The sequence below is a fragment of the Rhincodon typus genome, chromosome 17, assembly GCF_021869965.1.
Source record: "Rhincodon typus isolate 14 chromosome 17, sRhiTyp1.1, whole genome shotgun sequence".
Taxonomy (NCBI): domain Eukaryota; kingdom Metazoa; phylum Chordata; class Chondrichthyes; order Orectolobiformes; family Rhincodontidae; genus Rhincodon; species Rhincodon typus.
This window is the reverse complement of record NC_063348.1, coordinates 22,766,203-22,781,844: the sequence shown is the minus strand read 5'-3', so window position 1 is coordinate 22,781,844 and position 15,642 is coordinate 22,766,203. Positions and strand designations below refer to the sequence as shown.

The 15,642-nt window shown below is 41.8% G+C and overlaps 1 protein-coding gene and 1 non-coding gene across 2 annotated transcripts in view; both read left to right on the top strand.

The window, feature by feature from the left end:
- Window positions 1–15,642, top strand: part of otog (otogelin) — a 220,029-nt gene that overhangs the window by 61,682 nt on the left and 142,705 nt on the right. The window contains exons 17-19 of the mRNA XM_048607318.1: window positions 2,428–2,552; window positions 11,208–11,420; window positions 15,215–15,380. Of these exons, the coding sequence (XP_048463275.1) occupies window positions 2,428–2,552; window positions 11,208–11,420; window positions 15,215–15,380 (504 nt within the window). The remainder of the gene's footprint in view (window positions 1–2,427; window positions 2,553–11,207; window positions 11,421–15,214; window positions 15,381–15,642) is intronic.
- Window positions 11,942–12,014, top strand: trnak-uuu. Its single transcript has one exon. It is a non-coding gene; the product is annotated as a tRNA-Lys (tRNA).

The following is a 15,642-nucleotide window of genomic DNA, read 5'->3' as shown; positions in this document are numbered from 1 at the left end:
CAGTTGTTCAGCAAATAGTTCAATTTGGTTTAAATGCTAAATTGTATTTTACCTACAGTGTGAAATCATTTTCATTGTTCAGTGGATCACTCTTTGGTAGACCAAACTGGTCATAGTGGGGTTAGTTTGTGTGGAGCTATGTCCATGTTACCAAGTCACCAAGTTACTGAGAGGCCTAGCTCACGGACAGTTGCTTGCAGCCAGCAGGTTGCAATCAAAAAATTGGAAATATCCGAATATCCTGTGACTTTGAGCTGTGATAATATTAGGCAAACTGTCCATTTCTGGTTTTGGGGGTGGTGGAAGGTGATGATGAAATGTTGTGTTCTAATCTGTGAACTGGAATGTGTAAACTGCGGCTTGAGTGTTTCATGCTGGATTTCTACAGTCTGAAGGAGCACTCCTGCTTCTCGCGGCTAACTCAGAATTCAAGGGAAGCTCATCTCTGGTGTTAGAGTCATAAAGATATACAACTTGGAAATAGATCCTTTGGTCCAATTCGTCCATGCTGACCAGATATCCTATATAAATCTAATCCCCTTTGCCAGCATTTGGCCCATTTCCCTCTAAACCCTTTCTATTCATATACCCACCCAGATGCTTTTTCAATTTTGTAATTGTATCAGACTGCACCACTTCCTCTGGCAGCTCAATCCGTACATGCACCACCCTCTGTGTGAAAATGTTGCCTCTTAGGTCCCTTTTATATCTTTCCCCACTCACCTTAAACCTATGCTGTCCAGTTTTGGACTTGCCCGCCAGGGAAAAGACCTTGTCTGTTTACCCTATCCATGCCCCTCATGATTTTATAAACCTCTAAGTTCTTTTTGAACCTGGGCCACCACTTGATGCTAGTTAGAGCCGACATATCACTGCCATATCCAAACATACTTGTACATCATAGGAACCTGATCAGCATTTGAAATTTGCCTGTCATCTCAATGCCAAAAGAAAAAAGTAATAATTCCAATCAGTAGCTAATAACAATATGCAGATGGAGATTTAAGGCTTTATAAATTCAACAACTTTGTTTAAGGTGAAATCATTCCTGCCCTTACCATGTAACTCTTGATCTGATTAAAAATCAGGGACAGAAATATAATCTAGGTTGTACTTCAATGTAGTGATGAGGGAGTGTGACATTTTAGAGTTTTTTAGATTTTAGATTTTAAACAGCCCCACCTGAGGTGGATGTAAAAGTTCTCGTGACACTATTGAAGCTGTGAGTTCTCCTGGTGTTGTGTTAGCCAACAAAACTCTGCTACTGTGTAGAGAAAAGCTACCTGGTGATCATTTCTTATTAACTATAGGGTGGCTACCTGACATAGACAAATTTCCATTATAAATATAGACATGGGTTTACATTGAAAAGTGTTAGAAAAGACTGGCATGAGAAACCAGATTATAACGATTTTGTGGAAATGTAAGAATTATAATGCATTATCAAAAATACATTGTTGCATTGAAAAGCCTAGTTCATTTGTTAAAGAATTGACGTGAGAAAATATTCTTTATTTCTCAATTGATACCAACAGAGAAGTGAACTTCAGTCTGTGAACTCAAAGAATTAAGATGACCAATAATTCAGGCACTACTAAAAAAGAATCGCAAAGGGATAGGGCCTCAAAAAAAAAATTGGACTTCAGTCCTTAACATTACCTGGAACATAGTGAAGTTCTCACAGGGGATAGATTCTTGTAGGACAAGGGAATCAAAGGTTATCAGTGGAAGATGGGAATGTACAATTTAAAATGCAAACAGATCAGCTATAATGTTATTGAATGGCAAAATGGTTTCAAAGGGCTTCTAATTTGTATGTTTCATATGCATCTCAAATATTTCTGTAACCATTAACTGTTATTCTGTATAATTATTATGCAAAAAGGCCATCATTAATTTATATTCCGAGCAAGTTTTTCATTACATTTATTTTAATTCTTCTTCCAAGTCTCACACCATTGTACAGCAGCTTAAACCAAGAAAGATGCAGGCACACTGATAGGCCTCTGCCAATGTTGTGTTTTAGTCTATTCTGAGGTAGTGAATAAGAAAACCTGCCGAGAGGTTACTTGCTATTTGATTTTTTTCTCTCTTTGGATTTATTTTTCACTGTGTTAAGTTCTTAATGCTTACTCACAATGACACGGACAGTGTGGGACATGCGGTCAATGTAAAATATGATCAGTATGATCCTGGAAATCATATTTGGTATTTTATGTTAGCATGTTTTAGTATTTAATTATCTTTGCAGGATTATGTAACATGCATGATTCTATTGTATATTAAGAAAACCAATGGATATTAATTTGTTTTTAGCCAATGGTGGAAAATAGGTGATAAATTGGAAGCTCATTTTGTGTGTTACCAATACTTCCATTCATTGACTTTGTTCATAATCTTCTCCCTTTCTGCTTACCATTTGTAAAGATCTCCAGGGGGAATGATTGAAAGCACACCACAGTTGTTTGCCAATTCTTGGAGAATCTCCACAGCTTGCAACCCAGGTGCCAACATTCCTGAGGTAGATCCATGTGACATGCATCAGCAATCTGGTGAGTCTTGGAAAAAGCATGATCAGTTGTTAATATTCTTGGAAATATTCCAGTCTGTGTTTGTATTTTTTTGGTGATTTAAATTTTTTTAAATGAAAAACAGTAAGTTGGTATATTTGGGATATCAATATCACATGGATTTTATGTTGTCATGACCATATGAGGAGACATGAATTGGCTGTTCTGTTTTTAACCCCCTTAGTCAGCCACAACAAAAATTTCATATTATTTCTAGCCTGTAGCTATAACTCACTTCAGTTGAAATCTTTTTTTAAATTCATTTGTGGGATGTGGGTATCATTGGCTGGCCAGCATTTCTTGCCCTTCCCTACTTGCCCTTCAGAAGGTGGTGGTGAGCTGCCTTCTTGAACCGCTGCAGTCCACTTACTGTGGGTTGTGCTATTGGGAAGGGAATTCCAGGATTTTGACCCAGCAACAGTGAAGGAACGGAGGTATATTTCCAAGTCAGGATGGTGAGTGGCTTGGAGGGGAACTTGAAGCTGGTGGAGTTCCTTGTGTCTGCTGCCCTTGTCCTTCGAGATGGACCTGCTCGTGGGTTTGGGAGGTGCTGTCTGAGGATCTTTGGTGAATTTCTGCAGTGCATCTTGTAGATAGTACACACTGCTGCTACTGAGCGTCGGTGGTGGAGGGAGTGGATGTTTGTGAATGTAGTGCCAGTCAAGCGGGCTGCTTTATCCTGGATGATGTCAAGCTTCTTGAGTGTTGTTGGGGCTACACTCATCCAGGCAAGTGTGGAGTGTTCCATTGCACTTCTGACATGTGCCTTGTAGATGGCGGACAGGCTTTGGGGAGTCAGGAGGTAAGTTACTCGCCACAGTATTCCTAGCCTCTGACCCTGCTGTTGTAGCCACTGTGTTTGTGTCATTATGTCTCTGATTTTTGTCATTTATATAAATGATTTGGATGTGAGTATAAGAGGAATGGTTAGTAAGTTTGCAGATGACCCCAAATTGGGTGGTGTTGTGGAGTGTGAAGAGGATTATCTCGGGGTACCATGTGACGTAGATCAGATGGGCCGATGGGCTGAGGAGTGGCAGATGGAGTTTAATTTAGATAAATATGAGTTGTGCATTTTGTTGAGGCAAATCTGGACAAGACTTATACACAATGATAGGGTGCTGGGGAATGTTGCTGAGCAAAGAGACCTTGGGGTGCAGGTTCATAATTGCTCGAAGGTGGAGTCACAGGTAGACAGGGCAGTGAAGAATGTGTTTGGTACACTTGCCTTTACTGGTCAGTGCATTGAGTATAGGAGTTAGGAGGTCCTGCTGCAGCTGCACAGGACATTGATTAGGCTACTTTCAGAATTTTGCACTCAATTCTGGTCTCCCTCCTAAAGGACAAATGTTGTTAAACTTGAAATGGTACAGAAAAAATTTACAAGGATATTTGCCAGGGCTGGAGGGTTTGAGCTATAGGGAGAGGCTGAATAGGCTGGGGCTTTTTTACCTGGAGTGTCGGAGGCTGATAGTTGAACTTATAGAGGTTTCTAGAATCATGAGGGGCATGGATAGTTAAATAGACAAGGTCTTCTTCCGAGGCTGGGGGAGTTGAAAACTAGAGGGCAGAGGTTTAAGGTGGGAGGAGAAAGATATAAAAGGGATCTAAGGGGCAACTTTTTTATGCATAGGGTGGAATGTATGTATGGAATGAGCTGCCAGAGGAAGTGATGGGTGCTGATACAATTTCAACGTTTAAAAGGCATCTGGATGGGTGCCTGAATAGGAGGAGTAGGAAAGCTGCTGTTTTGGGTCTGGATCCTTCTGAAGAAGGGTCCAGATCCAAAACATCAGCTTTCCTACTCCTCTGATGGTGCTTGGCCTGCGTGTTCATCCAGCTCGACACTTGTTATCTCAGACTCCAGCATCGGCAGTTCCTACTATCCCTGGGTGCATGAATAGAAGGGTTTAGAGGGATAAAGGCCAAATGCTGGCAAATTAAATTAATGCTGGCAAATCTGGTTGGCATGGACAGGTTGGACCGTGCTGTACAACTCTATGAAACTATGACTCTATGTGGTGAGTCCTGTTGAGTTTTTGGTCAATGATAACCCGCAGGATATTGGTAGTGGGGGTTTCATGATAGTAACACCATTGAATGTCAATGGGTTGTGGTTAGGTTCTCTGTTATTGGTGGTGGTCATAGCCTGGCATTTGTGTGACATGAATGTTAATTGCCACTTGTTAGCTCAAGCCTGGATATTGTCCACATCTTGTTGCTTTTGAACATGGACTGCTTCAGTACCTAAGGAACCACAAATGGTGCTGAATATTGTGCAATCATCCTCCTTATGATGGAGGGAAGGTCATTGATGAAGCAATTGAAGATGGTTGGTCCTAGGATATTACCCTGAGGAACTCCTGCAGAGATGTCCTGGAGCTGAGATGACTGACCTCTAACAATCATGACCATCTTCTTTTGTGCTAGATATGACTCCAGCCAGCGGAGAATTTGTCCTCAGTTTTGATTGATTCCAGTTTTGCCAGGGCTCCTTGATGCCACACTCGGCACACAAGGCAGCCTTGATATCAAGGGCTGTTACTCTCACCTCATCTCTAGAATTCAGCTCTTTTGTCTATGTTTGAACCAAGGCTGTAATGAGGTCAGGAGCAGGTGCTGTTTGATAGCATTGTTCATGACACCTTCCATCACTTTATTAATGATAGAGAGTAGACTGATGGGGCAGTAATTGGATGGGTTGGATTTGTCCTGTTTTTTATGTACAGGACATACTTGGGCAATTTTCGACATTGTCAGGTAGATGCCAGTGTTGTGACTGTACTGGAACAGCTTGTCTCGGGGAGTGGCAAGTTCTGGAGCACAAGTCTTCAGTACTATTGCCAGAATGTTGTCAGAGTCCATAGCCTTTGCTATATCCAGTGTCTCCAACCATTTATTGGTATCACGTAGTGCGAATCGAATTGTCTGAAGACTGGTATCTGTATTGTTGGGGACCACTGGAGGAGGCCGAGATGGATCATCCACTCGGCACTTCCGGCTGAAGATTGCTGCACAAGCTACCTTTTGCACTGATGTGCTGGGCTCTTCCATCATTGAGGATGGGGATATTTATGGAACCTCCTTCTCCAGTGAGTTGTTTAATTGTCCACCACCATTCATAACTGAACGTGGCAGAACTGCAGAACTTGGATCTGATCCATTGGTTGTGGGATCACTTAACTCTGTCTACCACTTGCTGCTTTCACTATTTGGCGTGCAAGTAGTCTTATTTGGTGGCTTCACCAGGTTGATACCTCATCTTCAGGTATGCCTGGTGCTGCTCCTGGCATACCCTCCTGCACTCTCCATGGAACCAGGGTTGATCCCCTGGCATGATGGTAATGGTTGAGTGGGAGATATGCCAGGCCATGAGGTTACAGATTGTGCTGGAGTACATTCTACTGCTGTTGATGATCCACAGTGCCTCATGGATGCCCATTCTTGAGTCGCTAGATTTATTTGAAGTCTGTCACATTTAGCGCGGTGATAGTGCCACATAACACGATGGAGGTTATTCTCAATGTGAAAGTGGGACTTCATCTCGACAAGGACTGTGCGATGGTCACTCTTACTGATACTGTCATGCACAGATGCATCTACAGCTGGCAGATTGATAAGGATGAGGTCAAGTATGTTTTTTCCTCTTGTTTGTTCCCTCACGACCTGCCGCAGACCCAGTCGAGCAGCTATGTCCTTTCGGACCCGACCAGCTCAATAAGTACTACTGCTGTCAAACCACTCCTGGTAGGGGTCATTGAAATCCCCCATCCAGAGTACATTTTGTGCCCTTGCCATCCTTCGTGCTTCTTCTCAGTGTTATTCAACATGGAGGAATACTGATTCATATCTGAGGGAGGATGGTATACAATAACCTGTGGGACGTTTCCTTGTCCATGTTTAACCTGAAGCCACGAGACTTCAGGGGGTCCAGAGTCAATGCTGAGGACTCCCAGGGCAACTCCCTCCCAACTTAATACCACTGTTCAAGGTTTTAGCAAAGATTTGTAGCTTGGGTTATGGGTGAGTTTGTTGACTTGCTGGCTGAGCTGGCTTGTTTTCGTTCAGACGTTTCGTCACTATGCTAGGTAATATGATCAATGAGGCCTACGATGAAGAGATGTTGTTCTACTCCGCTTGGAATTTATACAGTTTGGTCCATTATGGTGAGTTGTGCCATTTCAGGTTTTGTTCTGTATGGGTTTGTATATGCGGTCCAATTCTATATGTTTGTTGAACGCATTATGGGTGGAGAACCATGCCTCTAGGAATTCCCGTGCGTATCTATGTTTGGCTTGGGCTACTATGGTTATATTGTCCCAGTTAAACTAATGGTCTTCATTGTCTGGATCCACAGTTTAGGTTAAATGCAGGGGTGGGTAGTGTGTTCGAGTCTCTGCAGGACTGCCTGTGCAATGAGTCCTGAGATGGGTGACCCCATGGGTGTGCCATTGATCTGTTTGTATACTTGACCATTAAAGATGAAGTGTGTGGTGTGTGCGTGGATGACCCATTTGTCATTATTAAATGCAACAGATTGGAAGAGACTCACCACCTCATCAACAGTGAATTTGCTGGGATTAAATTCACGAGAGAAGAAGAAAACAACAATCAGCTTCTGTTTCTGGACGTCAGAGTTGAACGTGTGAGCAACGGGGAATTCCAAACCTTGGTATACAGGAAAGCAACCCACACTGACCAAATCCTCAACTTCCACAGCAACCACCCCAATGTCCACAAACAAAGCTGCGTTAGGACACTATTTAAACAGGCCACCACTCCCTGCAACACGCCAGAACTACACAGGAAAGAGGAAGAGCACCTATACAAAATCTTCGCTATGATCGGATATCCCCGCAACTTTATCCGTAGGTGCCCACTAAATAAACAACAACAAGAAGACACAGTATGCCCTAACACACTGGCCACACTGCCCTACATCAGGAACATGTCAGAACTGACAACGAGACTCCTAAGACCACTAGGAATCATGATGGCACACAAGCCCACAGCCACTCTATGACAAACACTCACAAGGATTAAAGACCCCATTCCCACAACATGCAGGACCAACGTGGTTTACAAAATACCACGCAACGACTGCCACAAACATTACATCGGGTGGACAGGAAGGAAACTAGCCATCAGAATAAACGACCATCAGCTAGCAGCAAAACAACATGACAAACCTTCCCTAATATCAGTACACTCGGACAGTGAAGGCCATCAGTTTAACTGGGACAACGTAACCATAGTAACCCAAACCAAACATAGACACGCACGGGAATTTCTAGAGGCATGCTTCTCAACTCATAATGCAATCAACAAACATATAGAATTGGACCACATATACAAACCCATACAGAATAAAAATGGAAATGACTTTACTCACCATAATCGACCGGACAGTATAAATTCCAAGCAGTGTAGAACAACATCTCTTCACTGGAGGCCTCACTGATGATGTTACCTAGCATGGTGACAAAATGTCTGAACCCTAAATCTAACCCTAACCCTAACCCCTATCGCAGCCAGTTTGGTGAGCAAGTCAACAACCTTGATACCACTGTGTCGCCACCTACCCTTAATAGCTCTGCTGTGTCTGCACTGCTGATGGGACAGGACGTATCCAGGGATAATGATGGTGGTATCTGGGATGTTGTCTGTAAGTTTTGAATCCATGAGAATGACTATGTCAGGCTGTTGCTCAACTAGACTGTGAGACAGCTCTTTCAGCTTTGGCACTCACCCACAGATGTTCTCAGGAAGGACTTTACAGGGTCAACAGGGTTGTTTCTGCCATAGTCTTTTCTGGTGCCTTGGTCAATGCCAGTGATTCATCTGATTTTATTTCATTGAGACTTTGTAGCAATTGTTACAACTAAATAACCTGCTAGGCCATTTTGGAGGGCAACTGAGAGTCAACCTCATTGCTGTGGGCTGTATAGCCCAGACCATGTGAGAGTGGCAGATTTCCTTCCCTGAAGGACATTAGTGAATCAGATGGGTTTTTCCAACACTCAACAATGGTTTCATGGTCATGAGTAGATTCTTAGTTCCAAATATTTTTAAAATTGAATTCAAATTCTACCATCTGCCATGGTAGGATTTGAACCCAGGTGCCCAGAACATTAGCTGAGTTTCTGGATTAATAGTCTCACAATAATATCATCTCCTCCCCTTAATAGTTCACCTTAATAGCACTTTATAGTTCACCAGCATCAACTATAAGGAACCGGTTACAATGTTTTCTTTAGTGAAAAAAGAGGAATCGTGTTACTTACTAACACTGAGAAAATAATAAAGACACGACCTCAACCACACAAACAAAAACAAGTATAACATTTCAAAAAGACAATGCTGTCTAAGGCTAAAAAAATGCAGTTTAAAAGTCCTTCAAATTCTTGAGTTGCTTGATTTTAACCTGAGTCCATAGATGTTTAATTGATTTCTTGTACCATCAGCCACAGGAAATGTTGCAGATTTCTTTTCAAGGCACAAAGTGAAAACAGTGACTGAGAGTACTTTCCAATCTTCCTGGTGTAAATCTATTTTTCTGCCCGCTGTTGAGCCAAAGCAGCTGCTTGAAATGCCATTCATTTGTTTATTCATATTTCTGGTGTTATTGTTTTTCCCAGCTACATAATTTACAGGTAACCCTTCCATCCTAATTTCATTTCAATTTATCGGTAAAGATGGACAAGAAGAACAAATGTGAATTTCAAAGCCTTTTGATAAACATGTTTGGGGTGGCATGGTAGCTCAGTGGTTAGCACTGCTGCCTCACAGTGCCAGGGACCCATGTTTGATTCCAGCCTTGAGTGACCGTCTGTGTGGAGTTTGCATGTTCTTGCTGTGTCTGCATGGGTTTCCTCCCATAGTCCAAAGATGTGCAGGTTTTGTTGTATGGCCATGCTGAAATTGTCTGTAGTATTCTGGGATGTGCTAGGTGGATTAGCTATGATAAACATGATGGGGTAGGGGCTGGATGTGGGTGGGATGCTATTCAGTGGGTCAGTACGGTCTCAATGGGCTGAATGACCACTTCACATGCGATGGGGATTCTTTGATTCTTTGTTCATTTTGGCTCAGGCCTGTTCCTGTTTATGGATGGTTTCATAGGTTAGCTCAACCTGTGATTAGCTGATTGCTGCAGCCATTTTAAGTCAGGGCCTTTCTTGTCCCTTTTAAAAACCATTTTAGTCCACAAAGGTTTTGGGTATTAGAATCAGCTGACGGAAATCCAAAATTGATAGTATGAAAATATAGACCATCATAACAATGTAGAAAATATGTAATAAGTTGCTTATAATTAAGACATGTACAGAATGTACTCTGAATGGGGAATTTTAATGTTCATTATCGGAGTGACTCAGCATGCCACTACTGATTAAGCTTGAGTCTTAAGTGACACAACAGTTAGGCTCTCACAGTTAGGTCTTTGGCAGGTAGTGAGGGAGCACGCAAGGGAAAAACTTGCTTGACCTCTTCCTCACCAATCTATCTGTTGCAGATGTGTCCATCCATGACAGTATAAGTTGGAGTGACTACTGTACAAAGAATGTATAAATGAAGTCTTGTTTCCACACTGAGGATACCCCCCACCCCCAATCACGTTATGTGGCACTATCACTGTGCTAAATAGGAAAGACTTGGAACAGATCTGGCAATTCAAACTGGACATCCATGAGATGCAATAGAACTTTTCAATCATAATCTGTAACCTTGTGCCCCCACATCTCTCTCACTCTTCGAGGAGCAGCACCAAGGATACCTAAAATGAGGTGTCAACCCGGTGAAGCTACTTGCATGGAAAAACAATAAAAGGAGCATACAATAGTCAGGGCTAAGTGATCCCATAACCAGCACACTAGACCTAAGTATTGTAGTCTTGCCACATCTAGTTGTAAATAATGGAAAGATAAAAACTTAATAGGAGATGGAGACTCTACAAATATCCTCATGCTTAATGATAGTAGTTTCCCTACTGTCACTGGATCCAAATCCTTACCTTCCTTCCTGACATGACCGTGGTGCCCCAAACCCGAAGGACTGCAATGATTGAAGGCAGCACAGTTTGACTTCTCAAGAGAAATTGGGGATGGGAAGTAAAGGCCACTGATGCCCCTAGACATGAATACATAAGAAAAGCTCATCCATTTATCTATAACCCATTCACTGATATTCTAACACTGACCCTTATATTTACTAAATAGTGACCAGAACCATTAAAAAAATGCATTCTGTGCTATGTTTCTGACTCTGCACCACTCCAACGAGCTCCCTAAAGACACAGCAATTTTTTTTGAAAACTGTGGAACACCTTGGGAAAAAATGTATGCAACCATCCCTTGTCATTGCTACTGCTTTGAAGATTCAGGACAATATGTTTTCCCAGACATGAAAGTGATGGAGAATTGAAAATTGGGTGACCACTCCAGCCTACTGAGATGCATATTCCCAATGGTTCAAAGTAGATATGGCTGATAACAAGTTTAAGTGACGTTTGACATACCGATCATATGAAAAGATCATGGTGGATATATGTAATCAAATTTTAGTTTGAAAATTACAACAGGATGATTTTCATTTTGTGAATGAAATGCTTTTCGATTTCTTTTCGTGTTTCATTTGCAGCCTCTTATGCCACAGAGAAGTGTAGCATTATCAATAGCTATCTGTTTGCATCATGCCATCAGTATTTGAGTCCAGACTTATATCAACAGCAATGTAAAACAGACACCTGTAAGTGCGGAGAAACTTGTATGTGTTCTGCTGTGGCCCACTACGCTCGACAATGTAGAAACTATGGCATCTTCATAGACTTTCGATCCAATGTCTCAGAGTGTGGTAAGTAGTACATCATTACCAGAAATGCACACTTTTTTTTAACAAAATAGAAAATTCTCTCCAATTCCAGTGCGAAGGAGCAAGTGTTTAAAGTGTATTTCGTTGTATCACATTTGTAAATGAAATGGTTCCATTGTTTTAATAATTTACTGTTGAAACTGTTAACAGCAAACCTTCCCCACATAATGAACAGTAGTGCAGCCAACCTCCTTCAACAATTTGATAAATGGTGAGTATTGCTCTCACACCACTGACAGGTAAATTGCTACAAGGCTGAGGCACAGTCATCACTCCATTGTCTATTGTGGGTATTACATTCAGTCCACAACTTGAATGGTGGGAAGGTTTAGCCAGAGTAGGAATTGGTTGATCAGGTGTTTAGATGACACACAACATGTACCATCAGATCCAGCTGTGACACTGAATTGTAGATTTACTGTTTTGTGTACTATTACTGACTAGGATAACTGATGACACTCTGCTATTTCTTTTTAATCAATTCTTTCAGAAGCCGTCAACTAGCCTGAATAGCTCAGTTGGTAGAGCATCTGACTTTTAATCTGAAGGTCCAGGGTTCAAGTCCCTGTTCAGGTGTATCCTTTGGAGGGTGGCATGGTGGCTCAGTGGTTAGCACTGCTGCCTCACAGGACCAGGAATCTAGGTTCAATTCCACCTTCAGCCGACAATCTGTGTGGAGTTTGCACAATCTCCCCATGTCTGTGTGGGTTTCCTCCGGATGCTCCAGTTTCCTCCCACAGTCCAAAGATGTGCAGGCTAGGTGAATTTGCTATGCTAAATTGCCCACAGTATTCAGGGATGTGTAGATTAGGTGGGTTATAGGGGGATGGGCCTGGGTGGGATGCTCTGAGGGTTGGTGTGGACTTGTTCGGCCAAAGGGCTTTTTTCCACATTGTGGGGATTCTATGATCTATTCACACAGCACTGCCAGTGAGTCTCAAAGTCAACTCAACCATGAAGTGTTATTTTATCATCATCTGTGCTATCATTGGTGACAGCTTCAGTGATGCTCAACATATTCACTGTTGGCAGCTCAGGTTATTCATGTCATTCAGCAGGGCTAAGAAGTTAACAACTTGTATCTCTGATCATCGACAATGATAGGAAAACAAAGAAAAAATCTACATGTCAGCTGGCTTTGCAAGAGTACAGAATCAGTGCTGTCAAATTTTGATGATGTGCTTATTTCTCTGGCACTAAATGAGCACCTAAGCCTTCAATGTGACAGGGAGGAAACATACCTCATTGTGAGCTAGAGGTGCGATGTCTGCTGTAAAGGGTGCAGAGAGTCCGAACATACATTAGCTGCTTTGTGTATATAAGTAAGAGTTCCATAGCCTGTTTGAGATCCCATCTGTAAAACTTGATTCCCAGTACCAGGTTTTCATATGGCCTAACTAGTGATCCTAAAAGAAGTCTATTATGGTCATCACCAAAATGTATAGTTACCTGAACAGTAATTAAGGCACGTTGGTTTGCTCTCACCCACTGCTTCCATCCTTTCCCATTCCAATCGCAGTCTCTGGCCCTGAATTTTCTGGATTACCCATCTTTAGCAAAGATGATATTCATCCCATTAAGAAACACATCCAGTTCTTGCTTGAGGGAAATCAGCACATTGACATCTATTGCATGAGTCTGAAGTCTGTTTTGTGGAAAACAAAATCTCCTCCTGATATCTGACCTAGATCTAGATTTACACAATGAAAATAGTGACCCCTGGTCCTCCCATCTCCAGGGGTGATAGTCTGAGACTGGAAGACAGACAAGTGCCGAAGGTCCTCGGTAAGGACAATTCCAATAAGCTGAGTAATGGGGGAGAATTTAAAAACATAATTTTTTTCTCATTTGGTGAGGAAATTTTACCATCTGTTTAAGGAAGAGGGAAAAACCTGACTGGTCAAGTCTGGATGCAAGAAGCATTATATCAATACAGATTATGAAGCTTCCTGACAGGAAAAAATATGTATCACAATCTCCAAACTGATTTCAAGGTAGAAATTGACCTCATTTCATCACAAGCTGCGAGGCATAAATTCTAATTTTCCACAAAAATGTAGCCACTTATTAACAGAATACTTCAAAAGAAATATTCACCTGGCTTTTGTTCGGCTGATGGAAGTTTGCTAACAGTTGGAGAACTGCTAGGGAATCCCTATTAGTTCAGTTAAGTGGGGGCCCAGTTGAATCAATTCAGTGTGCATTGTTGGTCCTTTCACCCATTCTAGGTCCCTGGATTAGGTATCGATTGTCTGACTGCAGGGATTTCTCCCACAGAGACTGCTGGCACATCCAACAAGGTTTGCTTGGTGGCTTTTGAAGAGTGCAGGAAAGTTGCTTGGTCCACATCTAATCCTTTTGGTGGGCTCACAATTAATGAGTATAATCTGGATCATTAATGAGGCTAATTGACATCCCATTGGTAGAGGACAGGAATCCCATGTCAGCTCCATGTACCCTCCCACTTCATCAGGTATGGTTTTGACACCAGTGATTTGGGTTATCTCCAAGGATTAAGTGGCCTTGTCTGCTATGTTTCCCACCATGATAACTATGGTAAATTTAGCCTACTGTGACTGATTAAAGAGCTTATAGTTATAGTATAAAATTAATTTTGCCAGTAACACATTACTTTGTCATTAGGAATTATGACTATTTTCAAGGTATAATAAGTACTTATGTAGCATGTGATATATAGTATGAATAAAATTAAGTAACATGAGAAAGATAAGAACATAATTCAACCCATGATATCAAGCTGTCTGTAAAATAATAGTTTAGTTCTGATTACTAACAGCTAGTAATTCTGTTTGTGGGTGTAAAACAAAAAGTAAAAGTGAAGTTTCAGCAGTGCAAGATCACAGTTTGCTTTCGTGGGGTGTATTTGTGAGGGTGTACTTTAGAGGATGCTTGCAAGCTGTTCATCATCCTCTGTAGAAATATCTTGGTGAAGGTTTTCAGTTGTCATTTAGTTCAAGAACAAGTGTGATATGATTTGAAAATCACATTCGCAGAGGTGGAACTGAATCCTGCTGCCTCAGGAATATGACACAGTTTGCAAAGGCAGAGGGGATGCAAGGAACCCACATATCTCTTTATTAATGGTCCTTTAAGCTTCTTGAGGATTTTTTTTAACAGGAGGGGACGGGAGGGAATATAATTGACAAAGCTGAAATCACCAACTTCAATGGTCTGGTGCACATTAGTACACAGTTGTCAGATCCAATGCTGGCAAAAGTTCACGTGTGTTGTTTTGCACTGAAGAATTTCAGGAGCTTGTGGATCTCATGCCAGGTCATGAGTTTTACCTGACATTTAGCTGCTTGGCCACTTTCATGCTTAGTGAAATTGCTGGCCAGCATTCTGCTTGTTTTCTTCTGCAAGGCAGTGTTTGCTGTCTGTCAATGTTTTTAGCTGTGCAAGCAGCTCCCACCTCTTGGTGAAGTTTGGTATGATGAATTTGGAACCTGACTTAGTTAGGACTTTTATGTTTGACAGCATCAGTTGAGCCATACAGTTGTGGCACAGGTTTGGGACATGAAAATGATCCAATCGTCAGGGTCCCAACTCCAGATTAGAAAATGAACCCCTTCTTTCTCCCTGTTATCACTTAATTGTGAAAGACTGAACTTGCAACACTGAATGACATGGGGCAGCTCACAAATGCTCTGATTTATAGCATCATCTGTGCTTCATGAAACAATTAATTTCTAATGCCTGACTAGAAATATCACTGTTAAACTATACTCTCTTAACTATACTTTCTAATCTTGCAGCCATTCAGTGTCCAGACACAATGAAGTATGGCACCTGTGTATCTTTCTGTAACCGGAGATGCCAGTCAATATCTATGCCAGAAGATTGCTCTGACGAATGTGCTGAAGGATGTGACTGCCCTGATGGTACATACTACGACACCAGAACACACAAGTGTGTGAGGAAGTAAGTGCCAACATTGTGAATTAGAAAATGATTGACTGTGAGTGCTGTTTTGGAGAATTAACTGCTTCATTTGGTTATATCATTTGAGCAATTCAACTCAGACTTCTGATGAAATAATAAGAACTGCCGATGCTGGAGTCTGAGATAACACAGTGTGGAGCTGGATGAACACAGCAGGCCAGGCAGCGTCAGAGGAGCAGGAAAGCTGACATTTTGGGTCGGGACCCTTCTTTAGAAATGGGGAGGGGGAAGGGAGCTCAGA